Source organism: Puma concolor, chromosome A3 (genome assembly GCF_028749965.1).
Source record: "Puma concolor isolate L17-30 chromosome A3, mPumCon1.1.hap2, whole genome shotgun sequence".
NCBI classification, from domain to species: domain Eukaryota; kingdom Metazoa; phylum Chordata; class Mammalia; order Carnivora; family Felidae; genus Puma; species Puma concolor.
Genome location: NC_141669.1, coordinates 77,212,788 through 77,231,047, shown reverse-complemented (window position 1 = coordinate 77,231,047; position 18,260 = coordinate 77,212,788). Strand labels below are relative to the sequence as shown.

Sequence of the window (18,260 nt, the reverse complement as noted above, 5' to 3'; positions counted from 1 at the left end):
TAGAAACCTGTAAGTTTTCCAAAATTTAATAAAATAGGAAAGGAGTGAGTAGTTTCCTATTCATATCTTATTATCATGTTTAAAATAACTCGTTTATTTTTATCTAGAAATGTTTTAATTGAAGTATTTAAATACAAAAAGGAAATAAAATTCTCATCCACAGAAGCATTAAAATTTCCCCAAAATCCAGTCTAAATTTATAGTTTTACATTTTGTGTCTCCTCTCCTACCTGTCATTTTGCAGAAGTGATGAAGAAACTAATGTTCTAATGGCCTGCTTTTCTGTCCTTTCCTGTTGCTTTAAACACTAATTTCCTTTTGTACTAAACCATTATAGCCAATTACTGGTTTTTCTTTTATAAGTAAGTCAGTTTTAGGAATGCTTGTGTTGCTGTTGAATTCCAATAGCGGAGTAAATTTCAGATGGAGCTTCAAATGACAGTGTGGAATAAGATGTAAACTAGTTAATGGTAATTTGCTAAAATCGACTTGATATTTCCATTGGAAGTTTTTATTGACACAAGTAAGACTTGATACGTATCTAATGAACTGTTCTCGTGCTTAGCCTATATTACTCGTGGTAGAGAAATGGGTGCTTTGCTGTGATATGTTATGATATACATGTGATATCCTAGTTTGTCTACTGACACTGGGGTCTTGAATCTTAAAAAAAGGCCTCCGAGGAAGCAGAGGAAAGTGGATCACAGGGAAAATTGGTGGAAGCTCTCAGGCAAATGAGAATTAATCATAGGGGAAACTACCGACAACTTCTGGAGGAGATGCTGACTAGTTACAGGCTAGCTAAAGTAGAGGGAGAAGAAAGCCCGGCTGACCAAGCTGCCACAGCTCCTTCTTCGAACAGTGATGCTGGAAGCCCAGTGACAATGCAGGAAGGCCATACTGAATCAAAAAGTGATCTTGCTGAATTAGACAGCTATAATGAAGATGCAGGGACAAAGATGAGTGGTAAACCCATGTGACCTGACTCCGTGGTAATATTTTTGTGATCTTTGATTTGATGGTTTTTACTTAGGAAGTGTAATGTATGCATTTATAGAACCGTTTTGTTATTTGAACCCTTGGTCAACTAGTTTTATTACATTCATATAGCCTTGTTTTTTAAAGAAGGCCTTTGCATACACCTTTATCAGTTTAAAGTGGACTATTTCTAGAACTTTGAATTTAATAAAGTTATATGTCATTTCCTATTGTATGCCAGAAATGAGGCTACTAGTTATTCAAATCAATAGTTAAAGTCATACTAGACAGGATTAGAGATTACTGATAAGCGAGATTACATTATATTGTGGAAAAACTTGTTAATGTAGAATTATATTGCTTCACATTATTTTACATACTAGAACACTCATCGTTAGCTTTGTAATAAATTTGTGTTTTCTTTAGTAATTTCAGTTCCTCAAAGAATGGCAGATGCTGGCCTGTACTTTTTTTTTTTTTTTCCAAGGATGATGATTTGTGTGTTCTTTGACTTGTTTATATTTTACATCTCTGTAGTTTTATTTTTAGAAGTTCTGAGCTATTGCATATGTGGTTATTTTTCCTTTCTCTGTATTCTTTATTGAAACCTATTTTTTGAAAAATCTATGTATTATTGATACAGCTTTGGTTTGTACATTCTGTATAGCCTAACTACATACATCAAAATGTATGTCAACCAAGTGTTTAGAATGAAATTATAAGTGTTCAAGTCCAAATAAAGCATGTGATGTGGAATAATCTATGCATGTTGTACTTATTTTTAAATCAAAACAAAAATTTTTTTTAACAACCAGGTTTGGTATATTGGAAAAATGCCCCTTAGAAATTCATTTGTATTTATATACCATTTAGAAAACTTTTGGCTTGGCTTTTTTCAGTAACTAAAAGAAAACATTTTGAGAAGTCTTGCTTACTCAAATCCATTCTGTTTCTTATCTCCTTTTTGTGATACAAAATCTTTTGTGATACTAATCTTTGGACAGTATGGACACACATAGACATGTCGGAAAATTGCCATGATGAGCGTTTTAAAGATTGCAAGACTGTGATCTTTGCTGTAAATATTCATCAGCTCTTAACAAAGGCAAGAATCACAGGATGTTTTACATAGTGGCAGATACGAGTTTTTTGTTGTTGTTGTTGTTAAAAATAGGTTTTTAAGATACGGGAGTCACACGGGGAAATTTTTTTTACAGCTAAATTATTTTGTGAATGTAGAACATTAACTTCTCTCCTTCGTGTTTCTATTTATCACGTATCTAAAATTGCTTAACGTGCGCTAAGGCGAAACTTTGGATCTTCGAACGTAGCTGATGTTTTGATCTGTTTTTCCAATGCCAGAATGTTTTTAAGTGGTTTGTGAAAGAGGAAGGCATTTGGTGGAGAGGGGAGGAAAAAACCCAACCAGTTACCTATCTGTAGTAGATAGACCCATGTGTGTACACAAGGTATACACTGCACACAGCTCTCTGTAAAAGTGCCTTTTCAAACAAAGGAAGGTAATTTGTTCATCTAATTTTGTTTTCTTTTGAAATTCAATCCAACCCGGAAGTGGTGTAGGTAAATAATAATAATATTCTTCCTTTTCTCTTCCTGTAGGGTGCTGGAGATCTAGAAGACCCATGGTAGCCTTATAAACCTTCTAAAATGCTTTTGATTCTGAAAATTGGGGGAAAAAAACTTTTAATCACAATTTGCTTCAATACAAGGGAAACATATTCTTGTGGATTCCCACCGTTTTGTGATATGAGCAGAAAATCATTAGCATTTCCCACCATTTGTTCATATTTGTGTTTTCTGATAATTGCCACTTGTAGCATTGCCTGTACTGCAGTATTTTTCGCCAACCTCAGGCATACTGGTTACACCTGTATTGAACTTTGGGCCCTAGGAACCAACGGAGTGATTTCACCACAAATAACAAACTGTGCCCAAGGTGCATGGGAATATAGTTAGCTGTACTCTGAAGATACATTATGTTTTCGTTTTTGTTTTTGTTTTAGACAAGACACACAACATATAAGCATGTAAGAGTAAAGAATTGTATGGGATGCTCCTTTCTCAGTTCACCACGTTGGAAGCCTTTTGCAGCTCTGTGGCTTGAGATTTCCTTTGAGCAATTTACTATAGGATATATATTTATTATTAATTGTTATTTAATTTTTTTTTCTAATTTTACCTGTATTACCAAACTGGGTTCTCCTATAATGTCCAAATTGTAATGTTGCCTGCTTCAAGATAAAGTGTATTTGGCAATAATATTATAAACCCTCACAAATTTTATGCATGTATCTACTACATCCTTCAACTCTCACTAGAAAATCTTTTGAAACCAAATGGGTTAATTTATGGCTATTTATAATTTGCTTTGACATCTCACTGCTGCAAATTTTTTTAAATGATGAGATTTTGCCTTTATAATGTAAATTGTGATTTTTGTTTTACATGTGGGTTTCTATAGTTTTATCTTTTCAGCTTTTAAGATACAAGTTTTGTGTGTAATTTGGTATAATTTTTAATTGTTTACGTTATTTTAAAAGCTCAGAATATCACATTGAAATGACTATAAATACATTTAAAATTATCTATTTTAGATCTAAGGAAATATTACAGAGATATTTTCATGGGTTCAGTAACCTTTCATTTTATAACATTGGGCACGGTACAGAGTGGCTATCACATAAGGTACTTGAAGATTATTTTAATTCTATTTTTACAATAACCTTGAATTCTTGAATTCTTTTGAGTTTTGCATGTAGTAAAATCCAATTAATGCTGAACATGAAGAGTAAAATATTTATCTAAAAGAAGCTATTGGGGTAGGAGAAGCAATGAATGTATCCATTTGTACATGGTTTACATGTTGTGGATGCTTTGTAAACATTATCCTATATGTTTAAATTGTGTTTCAGCAGGATGTAATTGCCCTTGTGTGTAGTTAAAATGAGTCGTCATCTGGTCCTGTGTGAAATGGAATTCATGATATTTTCTGTAACATTTTCCTGAAGCTGTTTCTGGAGAGCCACACCATTTGAATACAGACAGCTTTCCTGATCATTTGATTTATTGTGCACCTGATTTTTGGTCTAAAGGAATTATTGCCACAATATATTTTATTTATTCCTTAGATTTTAGCCTTGTAAGTTAAAGTGCTTTACATGATGATGTTAAAAGCTATCTGTCCCTTTACCGGGTTTGGGGGGTTGTAAAAAGATAGGGAATGAAGAATGCAAAATGGTTTATTGTTCATACTGCCCACTCTGATCCAACCCTGTACTGATAGTACCTTTCCAGTAAGATATTGTGATGTTTCATACAATGCAGTGAACATAACCAACTTGTTACCTAAATAAAGAATTGATAAAAACAGTGTGACATATTACTATTTGGTATGATTTTTAAAAGCAAAAGTCCAGTTTTGAATGTTCTTTTTTAACATTTTACATAGTTGGAATATTTATTGTGAAATTTTCATGCAAAGCCATGTGGGTGATTTATAATCCCAAAGAGGAATTATCCAAACTGTATAGGACAATACTAATTCCTTCTTCACTCCAAAACCATTTTTTATGCCATCTTTTCAAGTGGTCTAGTGGCCCTTGACATACAAATAATGTGTGAATGAGAAGAAAAACCTGAATTCAGTCTTCACTAATCTGAATTTTCTAGTCCAGCTGTTTTCAAATATTTTAGTCTTAGAACCCGTTTATATTCTTTTTTTTTTTTCCATTTATATTTTTGAAGATCAAAGATCCCAAAGAACTTCTGCTTTTGTGGGTTTTATTTATTGTATTAGAAATTAAAGCCAAGACATTTATATTGTGTACTATTTTTTCATTAAAAAATGAAATCAATTGACTGTTAACATAAATAACATTGTTTCATGACAAATAATTATTTTCCAAATTTAGAAAATTACGTGTGACAAGTAGCACTTGTTTTCGTTTTTGTAAACTCTAATGTTGGGCTGGATTCTCACGTCTGATTGTGCATTCATTTTGTTGCAATGTGGCACTTTGAAGTATATGAAGAAATCTGGCATCACAAAAATACGTATATGGAAAGGGTATTTTAATAGCTAGCTTCAGGTAATTTTGAATATTTTGTTTGATATACTGTCAGAACTTCAGAGCTGGTAGTTTCTTGAAGGTTGGATGCAGTGTGAAATCCGCAACTTGATCAGCTTCGTACTCTGTTACACTAAAATCCATTTGCTCTATCTTGTTGGAGTTTGAATGGATCTCCTACTTTGGCATGATTTTGTAACATCATACACTGATCTTTTGGAAAATACCGTTTCATCGAATTGTGCTTTCTGTAGAATATTGACACATTATTATGCAGTGTTTAAGATTTTCTTGTTACTATAACTGATCTCCTCAGAAAAAAATCTTGTTAAGTATTGGGAAGCTGTCAGGCTCACGGTGATGGATACAGATTTTTCAAAATTCTAATTGTCATTTGAAAGGTGAAATTTTGTCACCGGCAACAAATATTGTCAGTTGTTTTCCTTAAGCGACAGGCTTATTACTTCATTTGTTTCGGAGAAAATGTCTGCTGAATAACCATAGTCTGTCAGTCATTCTTTCAAGGCAAAATGGTGCTTCATGAAAGCGGCTAGTTCAGCACACAGCTTAAGTGACAGCCGTCACACTCAAGCATGCTACAGGAGCCGGTACCTCCCTTTTCATCACCTAAGATACTCAAAAGATGTGTACTCGAGGATAAAGGTGTAATAAAAAAAAAAGTTTTCCTGCTTAATCAAGGACACCATTAAGTGAAACAGGTCCCCCCCCCCCCCGCCCCCGCCCTTTCTCTGCGTGTGGCACGAAGAGAACAGTAGCAGCTGATTAGTTTGTTGTCTGTCTGGATACACACCGAGGGGTCTTCACTGTTACCCACTATTTCTTTTGCACGGTCCATGCAAGTGTCAACATGTTGAAAAAATAGTAAGTATTAGTATTGTTAAGGACGTAGTTCTGATTTCATAGACCTCCTTGAAAGGTCCATTTTAGTCTTTTACAAAGTCTTGGGTGACTACAGATTTGTGTTAAATCGTTTTACCACACCTGAGATGTCACGTCACGTTGGCCGGATAAAGATAGGACTTTTTTTTTTTTTTTAATGACCATTAAATGGAGGGGGGCTTTATGAAGTTTTTTTGTTAAGGTTTTTCACTTAGCTGAACATTCAAGCAGAGTTGAGTGAAGTTGCCATGGAAGTGTTAAAAAAAAAAAAAAAAAAAAGCAAGCGCTTGTAATTTGTCTCCTGTTTCTTGCCCAATTATGAGGCTTGGTAATTATAATATTGACTTAAGAGACTTACTGCTTGAGCTTTTGGTTTTAAATGTGTTTAGTTAAAAGTAACTGCAACTCTGAATTCTCCTTAAGTCCTTAGGTCGGTTTTATTTTGGGGATGTGTGGGATTCAGTTGGGTTTTGATGTCTTTTCACAGTGCTTGTCAGGCTCTCTCCCAACCACATAAGTAGATCCTTGGTCTTCATAAGAAACTGTAGCAAAATTTAAAACTCAGATGAAGTTTCCATATTAATGAGTCAGTCTTCCTATGTGAAAATGATGGTGCTTGCCATGTCCCCTGAGGTGTTCCTTCCCCCCCCCCTCCCCCCCGCAAGCTAGGCTTCAGAATGGCTTTTAATGACCAGGGAAATGGTCATCAGTTGGGGAGACAGGTTACTATAATATTAGCCCAACATTTGAGCTGGAAATTAGAGCCTCACCAATTCATATTCTAAACTAAGCTACCTGAAATACTTGATGGAGGAAGACTGTATAAATAAGTATTCTGACGTTATGAACAAAGTTAGTTTTTAGACAACAAATTGGTCATCAGAAAACTGTGTGTGTTTTCTGGACGCGTGAAAGTATGCAGTCAGACCAGTGCGTCCGCGTATGTTACTGGAGTTAAACTTCAGTTATTGAAATTAACTGGAACTTGGCCATTGAATTTCTTTTACTTGCCAAATCATAGATTGCATTTTTCAATGATTTCAAATTCACATTTCCTCTTCCAAATTGCCTTTATTTGTATTTTGGCACTAATCGGATTTAACTAATAATAAGGGAAAGCATTTGATGAAGATTTTAGAGCACATTTTGTTTTGGGTGGCTAAATAGTAGTAAGTAAAAACTAGCATATTGTGGTTTGTGTCACATGTTAATACAATGCTCAAAGTGCAGAAAATCCATTGTATTTGTAATACAAAAGCTAAAAGTCATTACAACTAGAATTTAAGGTACTTCAAAGCAATTTGAAGAGTTACTTGCTTTTGCAAATAAACTCTTATGGGCATTATAACAATTTGTTTTGTATTGTATTTTTGTGTTGAGTTGCTTTAAGGTTTTGTTTTTTGCTTTTTTGTTTTCCTATTCAACTTTGGGAATTTTCTGTAAGCCCTAATGAGAACGCTAAGCAAGTGTTTATTTTTGTGCATTGTGTGTTATGTTGTGGTCTAAAAATAAACCAGCTAGCTACTAATACAGAATAAGTTGCTTTTCAGGCTGCGACTACATCCCTGCTGTTCTCACTTGCTGTTTTTCTTGACTGTGGTCTCTTCTCCCCGGCCCCTTATTTTGTTTTAGTTTCATTCTACCTGTCAGATACTTCTGTTAACTAGATACATCATTTCCTGCTTAAATGGTAGCTATGCTCCTCTAATTCAGGAGTGAAGGGTACATGATCTTGGTATTAGGAGGTTAGTAATTCTTTTATCTCTCATATCCACAACTCTAGCAGCACAAAAAAGAACTGTAACTTTCAAGTATGGGTGGAATTGGGCGCCTGGGTGGCTCAGTGGGTTAAGTGTCTGACTTTGGTTCAGGTCTTGATCTCGCAGCTCATAGGTTCAAACCCCACGTTGGGCTCTGTGCTGACAGCTCAGAGCCTGGAGCCTGCTTCGGTTTCTGTGTCTCCCTCTCTCTCTGCCCCTCCCCCACTCACGCTCTGACTTTCTCTCAAAAATAAATGAACGTCAAATATGGGTGGAATCAAAGTTTTGGGATTTTCCCCCCTTGACTAATAACACTAGTCTATAATGGCAATAGTAATTTCTTTAGTAATTAAATTTGTACAACAAATTCATTTTTCTTCTCATAACATCTATCTCTAATGAAAATACTTGGGCATGTATTTGAGTGAAGAGGACCAGTACAATCTAAGGGCAGAGAGGAGACAGAATCCGAAGCAGGCTCCAGGCTCTGAGCTGTCAGCAGAGAGCACGATGCGGGGCTCGAGCTGGCGAACCACGGCGAGATCATGACCTGAGCCGAAGTCGGACACTTAACCAACTGAGCCACCCAGGTGCCCCAATAGTTAACATTTTAAAATGATTTATACTCAACAATAAACTAATAGTCTTAAGAATTTTCATCTAGTTCAAATTCCCTAAAATGTTAGAATGACAAGGGTGCCATTTTTCAACCTCCAGAGCAGTTCTGCTTTTTTCTGTGGTACTTGTTGGGATTCCATAGAAGATTTGATTTGAGTGAAGGTTCTTTGACTTTGAAAAGCTTAAAGGTCACCAGGGTCAGAGTGTATGTATATATGACTTGGCAAATGAAAGTAGACCTACGCTCTTTTACAAGGAAGGAAACTCAGAAGTGTGTGGGCTGAACTGTGAATGAGAATTACAGGTTTTGATTTGTGATCTACCCAAGTATTCAGATTTACATATTTAGGAGGTGGGGAAGGGGAATGGAGTTGTGCCAAAGGCCAAATATCACCCACCACGAGGGGTCAACCACCTCATTACTCCTTCCCTCCCACGTCCACCCACCATGTTGGGTGAGTTTTGATTTGGGCCAGGGGTTGGGGAGTGGTATTTACGGGGAGGAAAGTGTGTTATTCCCAACCTCAGGTTTGAGTTTATTTGCTCACATTATTACCTCTACATCCCCTCTTCTATAAAACAAGCTAATGGTTGAGAAATACATTGGTATTCTTTGGTGTGACTACCCCACAGTGTAGTCCCCATTTCATCATCAAGGGATATTTAGACTATTTGTAACTCTCCACTAAAAAAACTGATGCAGTGGGCGTCCTGGCATGTGTCCCTTTGAGCACATGTACTAGTGTTTTTCTAGTATTTGCCTAGAGATAAAATTACTAGGTTATTAAGTAGTCATGTCTTCAAGTTAATAATGCAAATGCATTCTACTAAAGGTGTATACTAGTCTCCATTTCCACTAGAAATGTACAGAAATTCCTTTTTCTCTGTCCATCTCCATTCTCAGTTAATGCCGGTATTGCCAGACTTTAAATTTACCAGTTAGGTGAACATGAAATAGTATGTCTTCATTTGCATATCTGGTTCCATGTGAGGCAAACATCTCTGTATGTGTGGCTGTTTGAGTTTCATCTCAAATGATTGCTCATGTCCTTTGCTCATTTTTCTTTTTGGTTTGCCATTTTCTCGTTTGTAGTTTTTTTATATAGTCTGGATACTAACCTTTGCTTATAAGTGCTACAAAACCTAGTATCTCTCTCTCAATATGTATGTGTATGTGTATATGCATATATATATATATATATATATACACACACACACAGACATGTGTGTGTATATATGTGTATACATATATGTGTGTATACATATATGTGTGTATATACACACATACATATATGTGTACACACGCACTTTGTGTATGGGGTCTTGTTATTTATCAGTCTTTTATGGTTTGTACTATTGTCTTTCTTGTTCAAGAAATCATTACCATCTCAAGTTCACATATTCTCTTTGCTTCCAGTAGTTGTAAAGTCTTCATCCTATCTCCCAAGCACATATATTTAGGATTTTAATCCATCTCGAGTTTACTATTTTATATAGCATGAAGTCAGGAATCTAATTTTCGGCAGGCCGCTAGCTAATTGCGTCAACACCAGGCTAGCCCTGTCTCATACCAGTTTCCTACATACATGATGCACTTCTTATTTCTAAATTCTGTTCTGTTGTCTTTTTGCGCAACCCTGTCAGATACCACAACGTTTTCATTACTGTGGCCTCATAAATGCTGATACCTGGCAGGTACGCATTGCCACCTTCTTACATAAACGTAGTTCCCTTTCATAAAAATACAACTAAATAATCCACACTCTACTTCTTAGCAGCCTGCTTCCGTTTTGGCATCTAGTATTGAAGAATTTTCACCCAGCTTATGAGAGTTCCTTTGTGTGTTCCTGTTGCACATTTACATGTTAAACTAGCCCAGAGGTCATTCTGACCCCTTTCCTTCCCTTGTAAGTCTGGACCAGTAAAAGAGCCCTGCCGTGCTGTGTTGAAGCCTGAGGCAAATGGAAAATTCAGTGACCACGATTGTCTTTATTTAAAATTTGATGTTTTGTTCATCATGTTTTTCGCATCAGTTTGGTTCTTTTAAATGTCACGGGTGTATTTGTCTCAGTTCCTGAATTTTTTGGCCCCAATTTAAGTGCGTCCCTTGATTCGCCTTCGGCTCGGCCGATAAGTATGTGAACTTGTGGGCCATTGAAGTGACTGTCTCTAGACCATTTTCCTCATTTAAGGCAGATGTTGCCAAGGAAGAATAACTCAACCTCCTCACAAGTACCCTTTGGCATAAACCAGTTTCTCCTGGGGTTTTTAGGGAAATGCTGGGAAGGCTGGACGGAGAATCCTCTGCTCCTGCAGCAGCTAGTTGCTCTTGGCTTATCTCCCTTAGGCAGTGAACCCTCTTTTAATACTCTAAAAATGTGATGCTGAGAGAAATGGCAGGTTTTAAAAGGACGTCATTTAAGTAACAGCATTAATCTCCAAAATTTATTCCAAAATGCACTATCTTAATACCTTTGAGACCGAGAAGCATCTTAGGTCAGTGGCATCTTACAGTAGCCATCTGCTAGGCATCTGTCCTGGCACAGTTGCTCTGACTTGGTAATAGCAATTCATATTTCAGGCCCACGGTGGGGCTTTGCATATGGTTGGGACTACACGTGTTAACTCCAATGCTGTTTAAAATGTCTTAAAGATGATTACGTATGATTTAACATAGAAGCAAAGTTATTGTGTAAGCAAAACAAATGACAATGTAAGGTTTGTAAAAAGTCTGTCTTAAAAACCTATTATGGGACACCTGTCTGGCTCAGTCGGTGGAGCGTGCAACTGTTGATCTCGGGGTCATGAGTTCAAGCCCCACATTGGGCGTAGAGCTTACTGGGGAATAAAACCCTATGACAATAAGTATAAAGTAATCCTAAGTGTTATTAAAGCACCATTTTGTCGTTTAATTTTTTTCTTAATTATGCATTAGAAGAGTGGCACAGAAAATGACGAAATCTTGGAATTTGATACATAATTTATAGGTAAATAATATGTATAAAACATGCATGGGGATGATACACATTAATTTAGGACAGTGTTTATTTGGAAGCATTGGGAAGTGTGAGATCTTTATTTCCACCCCCAGCCCCCCAAAGACCTATCAAAATGTTAACGTTTGTTAAATCTGGGCAGTTAGATAAGGATATCATAATTCTTTTCTGCAATTTTCTGTATATTTGAATTTTTTATAAAATTTTGAAATAAAAAATAAAATACAGAAACTAAGTGAATTTAGTCGTCCTGGATTGCCTTTTGGGGAGAGGGCACCAATTTATAATCCCAACAGGATACAAAAATGCCTGTGTCTTTTGCTTTCTCTCAACTGTTGCGCGTTGCCGAACTGGTGGGTAAGATACTGTAATTTGTGATATTTTCTTGACTTAATTCTCAATTATATTTGATTACTACTGAGATTGAACATTTTTTCCTCATTTTGGCTGATTTTTATATCTTTTAATAAAGCCTTTTTCATTTGCATATTTTCTGCTCATTTATTGATTTGTGAGATCTCTATATAATTAGGAAATCAACCATTCTCTTAAATATGCCGCAAATTACTATTTTATTATCATTTGTCTTTTTAAATAAGGATATTGGAGGGATGGAACTAAGAATAAAACACATCTACCAATACGGAAAAGACCTAATTCCTCAAAAACTACTAAGTCAATACCATGGGGTTTTTTTCCCCCCAAAATCTTATGTCATGATACTTTATTTCTGTGCTTTTTGTTACACAGTAAATTTTCGTTTCTATGCAGGTTCTTCCTACAGGCAGAATGAAGTCTTTCTGCAATGGTTGGAGAGGCACTAGAGAGCTAAGATGCTCTGATCTGAATAGTATTGGATAGCTATCTTTGGTCAAAAATATTAAAGATTATCCTTTTTTCCGCCATATGCCATTTGAAGTGAAATATAATGGGGTTTATTTTTTGTTGTGCTTTTTAAAAAAGTTGAAGTAAAATGTACAGACAGTAAACTGCAAAGATCTTCGGTGTTTCATTTGATGAGTTTTGAGAAGCATGGTTATTTATATTCAAAAGTTTTAGAATTTGGGGCGCCTGTCTGGCTCAGTCAGAAGAGCACGCAACTCTTGGTCTCGGGGTCTTGAGTTCGAGCCCCACATTGGATTAGAGATTACTTAAATAAATAAAGTTCAAAAGTTTTAGAATGTTATCATTTTCTTTAACAGTTTGAACCTTCAGTTGTATACATAGACAATCTTTTCACATTCTGAGTAAGTAAATATTTACATATATTTTCTTTTATGACTTTGCTCTTTTTATTATAAATACATAATGCTAGTTGAACGAACTTCGGGGTAATACTACATGGCGAAAACCTAATGTGGTATTTTCCATTTTCCCTTCACACCAGCTAATACATAAGCCAGTCTTTTCTCATTTATTTGAAAATGCCCTTATACTATATATTCTTGTATAAGCTTGTATTTTTATGGGCATCCCATTTCAGTGTTCTGTATTATGTATCAATATGTCATCTTAAGTGCCATAGTTTGTTATACATTTTATCATCTGGTAGGGAAGGTGCTTCCTTATTACCCTGCTTTAACAAAAATTGAATGTATGTTTCTCCATTTGAACTTTTGAATAATTTGGCCAAGTTTTCTCTACCAAATAAAAATCCCATGAATATTGAGTTGTCATATGCTTAGATTAATGGGTGGGGGAGGGTCATTGATATCTTTAGCAGAGAAGAGCTCCATTCCGGGAAAATGCTACATCTTTCGATGTATATGAGTGTTTTTATGCCTCCCCCCACTCCCCACTGAAGTCTTACAGTTGTATTCATATTTTTTACCCATTTCTTAAGTAAATTCCTTGTTATTTTATGTTTATTACTGCTGTTATGAATGAGACATTCCCCCTTCATATATTTTTAATTCGTACCTTCTTTGTAGACAATGTACTTAACCATTTAACAACAAAATCATTTCAGTTTCTATCATTTCCACCAGATGGCAGTCTCGGGCATGTCCATCTGTAAACCCAACAAGGCTCTGGTGACAAGAAAGGCAGTGGCTGGCAGACCTTCCAAGCCCCTAAAAGTACAAGGACATGAAGGTTTTTTTTTTTTTTAACCCAAAAGAAAAATGAACTCAACATTGTGTAATTGCATTATTTATACTTCTATTAACCTGTAATCTTACAGCCCATTAATGGAGGCAAAGAAAAACTGTCATTGCACCTTTCTAAATCTCTGTCCATGTGATAAACACCTGTGGCTTTGGGGCAGGATTTTGGTTTTATTCCAAGGATTCTCATGGCTAGAGGCAGTCTTGAATCTGTCATTCTTGTTTCCCTTCTCCTAAAAGTGCCATTTAAATGAGAAGTTCCTGGGTCTCTTAATGTTCATGTAAGAACATCTTTCTTTGATTCTGGTATTTGTGATGCCCCAGACCTCTTCTGAAATGAGGTTCAGTGTTTATAGTTAATATAAAGGGAAGTAAGTTTTTAACTGGCTTGTTTTACATGAATACAAAACTTAACCCCCTTAGATTAGATACTTTATAAACTAATTAGATGATGTCAAAGATGTGTTTAAAAATATACGAGGTAGTGGATATCTTGGTCACACAAGAAACCAGCTCAGGCATTTTCTTGTAAATACTTTTTCCAGTGGCCAAAAATTTTTACTTTTGGAAAACACATCACCTAAGTAAGCTCCCCTCTGGTGCCTTTTATTACAGTTCCATTTAACTTACTTTTAGATAATCAGAGAGTAGTAAATGACTGTAACTGCACAGTAACTATGTACATTCCCTTTCTGAGAGATTGTATTTCCACCCTGAGATGAAAGGTGCAAGAAAGTTTGGTAAGAAAAAAGGAACCCCAGTTTGATCCTTGAGCACAAAGGCTGCCACGTTTAATTCTTGCTTTTCCAAAGAACTGGTATAAATATGCTAGGAAGTAATACGGCAAAAATTTGCAAAGACAGTAGATGATTTCTTTTAGGGAAAGCCATGGAAAAGTTCCTTTCATGTTTTGATCTCTGGGTAATCTCACGATGTAGTATGTAGAATAACAGATTTCTTTAGTGCATTGCATGGGTTTATTCAAGTTTTGCATAATCTCTGAGAAGAATGGTGAAAGCGGTTTATGGCAATCTCAGCTATGTAGTAGTTATTTCTAGAGCACGTTTGTAGTGTACTAAGATATACCTTTAAGACAAAATTGGAATTGATTAGAATTAGGTTCATACCATACCACACATTTCCAGGTAGCTGGAGGTAACCTCAATTATATAAATAAAACCATAAATTAAATGTATCTGGAAGATTGGCTGTGTAAAAGGAATTCCTTTCTAATGACCCATGTTTGTATTGTATGTATGGTTTTTTTAGGGCTTTTTGCTTTTTCAGGGTGGACCATGCATGAAAATAGCAGGTAAGACAGAGTAGCCCCTATTACAGTATAAATGTGTACTATATTATACTAGTGAAGTTTCTTTCACCAAGAAAAATTTATACAATGCTGATTGCTTTAACACTAGCAGAGGGGGGAATGGACAAAATAAATTACATTTTCTAGACTGATTTCCCATCAAAAAGCAACACACACATTTCACTTGTATCTCAGTAAAGCAAGGGGGGAAACACACACACACACACACACACACACACACACACACACACACATTTGTCCATTTGAGATAAAAAGTGGCCAAGAAAGCAAATTCTGAATGATTTGTAGTTTTATAGTCTCAAAAGGTATAACATAGTAGTTCTGAAGGATTGTCATTTGTGTGTTCTTGAAAAACAGAGTAACAGATTTTGTACCTGGTCAGATCTTTAAGTGTACATTTATAGGATCTCAAAGTTGGAAAAACCATTTAGCAGTCTCTGGCCTGACCCTCCAGGACCAGAATCTATTTTGTCTTGGGCTCTAGTGGGCTCACTGGTCCTTTGTTTCTCCCCTTCATTTGTCTTATTAGCTCTTGAGACCAAACATTTAACAGCAGCTACTGTGACTCCTAGCATCTACTCTGTTCTGTCCCCGGGTCACTCATCAGATGGCACGGCTTCAATTGTCTTTATCATCTAAGACCCTTTCCTGCAACTACTCTGGTTTTCTACGTCTTTCTGAAAGTACCCAACCCAGAGCTGAACATTCATAAGTAGCAGAGCTCTCCTGCCCTTTGTGCTAGTTAATACTCTTCATCCGTGTAGCACCCAGAGGTTGGACTAGCTTTGCTGACACCCACACAGTCCTGTGTGTCTTCAGAAGTTAATGATTTTTACTGCTGTTAAGCGTTTTTTCCCCTATCCCGCACTTGTATGGTTGGTGTTTTGTTTAATCTGTGTTCATTCTTAGTAAGTTTTCTTGTGTTAGATTCATGAACCTTTTGAGAATTTTTTGGGTTCGTGTAAGATCTCTTAGCTATCTTGTCCTTTCCGATCACTCCTAAGTTTCATATGTAAACCTTGTATATTGAATGAAACAAGTCTGAGGCTAATGGCCTCTCACAGGCCTTAGAAACTTCTTTTCGGTAGGATCTAAGTTAAACAATGTATTAACCAACCTGTTAGGTAAGGATGTCACGATTTACTGATCAGCCCATATCTCTCCCAGGTTATAAAGGATATTGTGGGATCTTACGTTCCTTGTGGACATCCTGCATTTCCCAAAACGTTAGTCAAGTAATTGCCCCCCAACAGTTCGTGAGGTCACACCTGTCGATTCATAGTGAATGATGTTCTTTTTCCTGAAGAATTAGAAAACACTAGAAGGATCTAGTCTGGGACCTTTCCTGGGATCGGTATCAAGTTGCCATCATTTTTCACCTTTCCCCCTCAGATTGGAATGACCTTTACCCTTTCTGGTATTGTGGCTGCTACCCTACCCCACACTTCTCTGTAACTTAAACAATGGGCCACCCAGAAATATTCTTAGGTTTTCAGTATCATTTTCTTGTTTTCCATCAGCATAAAATAGGAAATAAAGTTCTTGTTGGCCCTATCTTTTGTGTATAACTCTGCTAATTCAAGTTTTTACTTTGACTCCTTTCCTGTACATACATGCAAATTTCTGGTGGTGTTTTTGCTTATGGTGTTTTTTTAACATCATTTATGCATTTTTTGAAATTCTGAACATGTTAATATTTCTGTGAACACTGATGGTTTCTTGTTTTTGTTTATTTTGTTGTTATTGCACTCTTTTTAGGTACATGTCCATTTGCATCCTGTATGTATGTCTTAAAAAAATATTTAAAAATAACTCTGATGCTAAAATGGTGTATCAACAGCCCTGGCTGGAGTCTCGCATTTGCTCTGGGAAAGGAGATCAGTGCAGCTTCTCTCTTTACATTCTTCCATACCTGTATAATATCCTCTTTCCCTTAAAAATAAAAATGGGGAAAGGTGGCTCTGGAGACGTATGCCAGAGGCATTGAGCTGAATGCAGGAAGGGCCTCTCTGTGACCGCACTCTGTAGCAGGGGGCCTTTTCTGTCTTGTTTTCTTGACTTCCTCAGTTACCAGGGCTGCAAAAATAGCAAGTGAGAAAGAAATGATGGAAAGGACGAGAATGGCCCACATATAGACAGCTTTGTAGATATAGAGAGATAGTATTTTGTGCACATTAATGTATTTATGCTGTACTTCAATAAAACTTTATTTAAAAAATAAAAAGGAACCATGGCTGATGCAGTAAACATTACATATATTTATATTCATATGAAATGTTTGTCTGTTAACGGAACACATGAAAGTAGTTGAATAGATGTGGTCGATATGCTTTGGATAGTATGAACTAAAATACAGATTTTGTTTTATGAAAAACTTCACTTTCAGGGTAGTGGGGAGACAGGGGAGCCTTAAAAAGATAAGCAGCATTTTAGTTAGGGTAAGGTAAGCTGCTGTAACAAACAGAACCAAACCCATAATGGTCCAAATCCTAGAAGCTTATTTCTTACACTTCTAGACCAGGATGGGTGTTCCAGGTAAGTGTGTTTCTCCCATGTGGTGATTCAAGTCCGAGACCTTTTCCATCTCATGGCTGCCTCGTCATCCAGGGCCTGGTTGTCAACCGTACCAGTCAGCGGAAGGGGAAAGTGAACAAGAAAAAGATTCCCCTACCTTCTTAGAAGTCCCACTAAATTTAAGGAATTGAAATCCTAGAAGACGTATTTTCTGACCACAGTGGAATTAACCTACAAAAGAACGACACACTTCTAAATAAACCATGTACCAAAAATAAGTTACAGGAAAAACTAGAAAATATCTCAAACAGAATGAAAATGAAAATCACAACATACCAAAAATTTGGGGCTGCAGCTAATGCAATACGTAGGGGGAAATTTATAGGTTTAAACCCTTCTATTAGAAAGAATATAAGGTCTCTAACTTTAAATTTCCAACTTAAGAACTAGAAGCGCAAGAAAGGAAGGAAACAAGGATAACAGAAATCAATGAAATACGGCACAAAAAATAGAAAAATCACAAGTTGGCTCGTGAAAATATCAATAAAATTGATAAACTTCTAACCAGACTGGTCAGAAGGAAATAAAAAGAAGAAATTGTCAGTATGAGAAATGGAAAGGAGAACATCTCACCACAGATCCTACAGACATGTAGGAATATTATGAAAATGGAATATTATGAAAAAGGAATATTATGAAAATGTTGATGCCCATGAAGTTGACAGAGGTAGCATTTGAAAACCAATGTAACTCAATACTGGGAGGGAGTTAAAAAAAAAAATAACAGCAACAACCACCATATCTGATTATATTTAGAAAAAGCATTGACAAAATCCAGCACCTATTTGTGATAGGAATTCTCAGCAAAGTACAGATAAAAGGGAACTTGCTCATCCTGACAAAGGGTAACTATGTGACACCTAACCGTAATCTCTTTGATGGTAAAAGACTGATACTTTCCCTGGAAAACC

General features: G+C 36.2%; 1 protein-coding gene across 7 annotated transcripts in view; it reads left to right on the top strand.

Moving 5' to 3' along the window:
• Positions 1-13,473, top strand: part of PPM1B (protein phosphatase, Mg2+/Mn2+ dependent 1B) — a 92,495-nt gene extending 79,022 nt beyond the window's left edge. For 2 of the 7 annotated variants that reach the window (XR_015249251.1, XM_086701207.1), the window contains 2 exons: positions 12,543-12,587; positions 13,329-13,473. Coding sequence is in view for 4 of the 7 variants with exons in the window: in XM_086701207.1 (XP_086557333.1) it covers positions 12,543-12,587 (45 nt within the window). In the remaining 3 variants the exon portion in view is untranslated. Of the gene's footprint in view, positions 1-674; positions 1,742-2,598; positions 4,372-12,542; positions 12,588-13,328 lie in introns of those variants that run through there. The other 5 variants (XM_086701208.1, XM_086701204.1, XM_086701210.1 and 2 more) reach the window with 3 other exon arrangements.
• Positions 13,474-18,260: the final 4,787 nt, after the last annotated feature.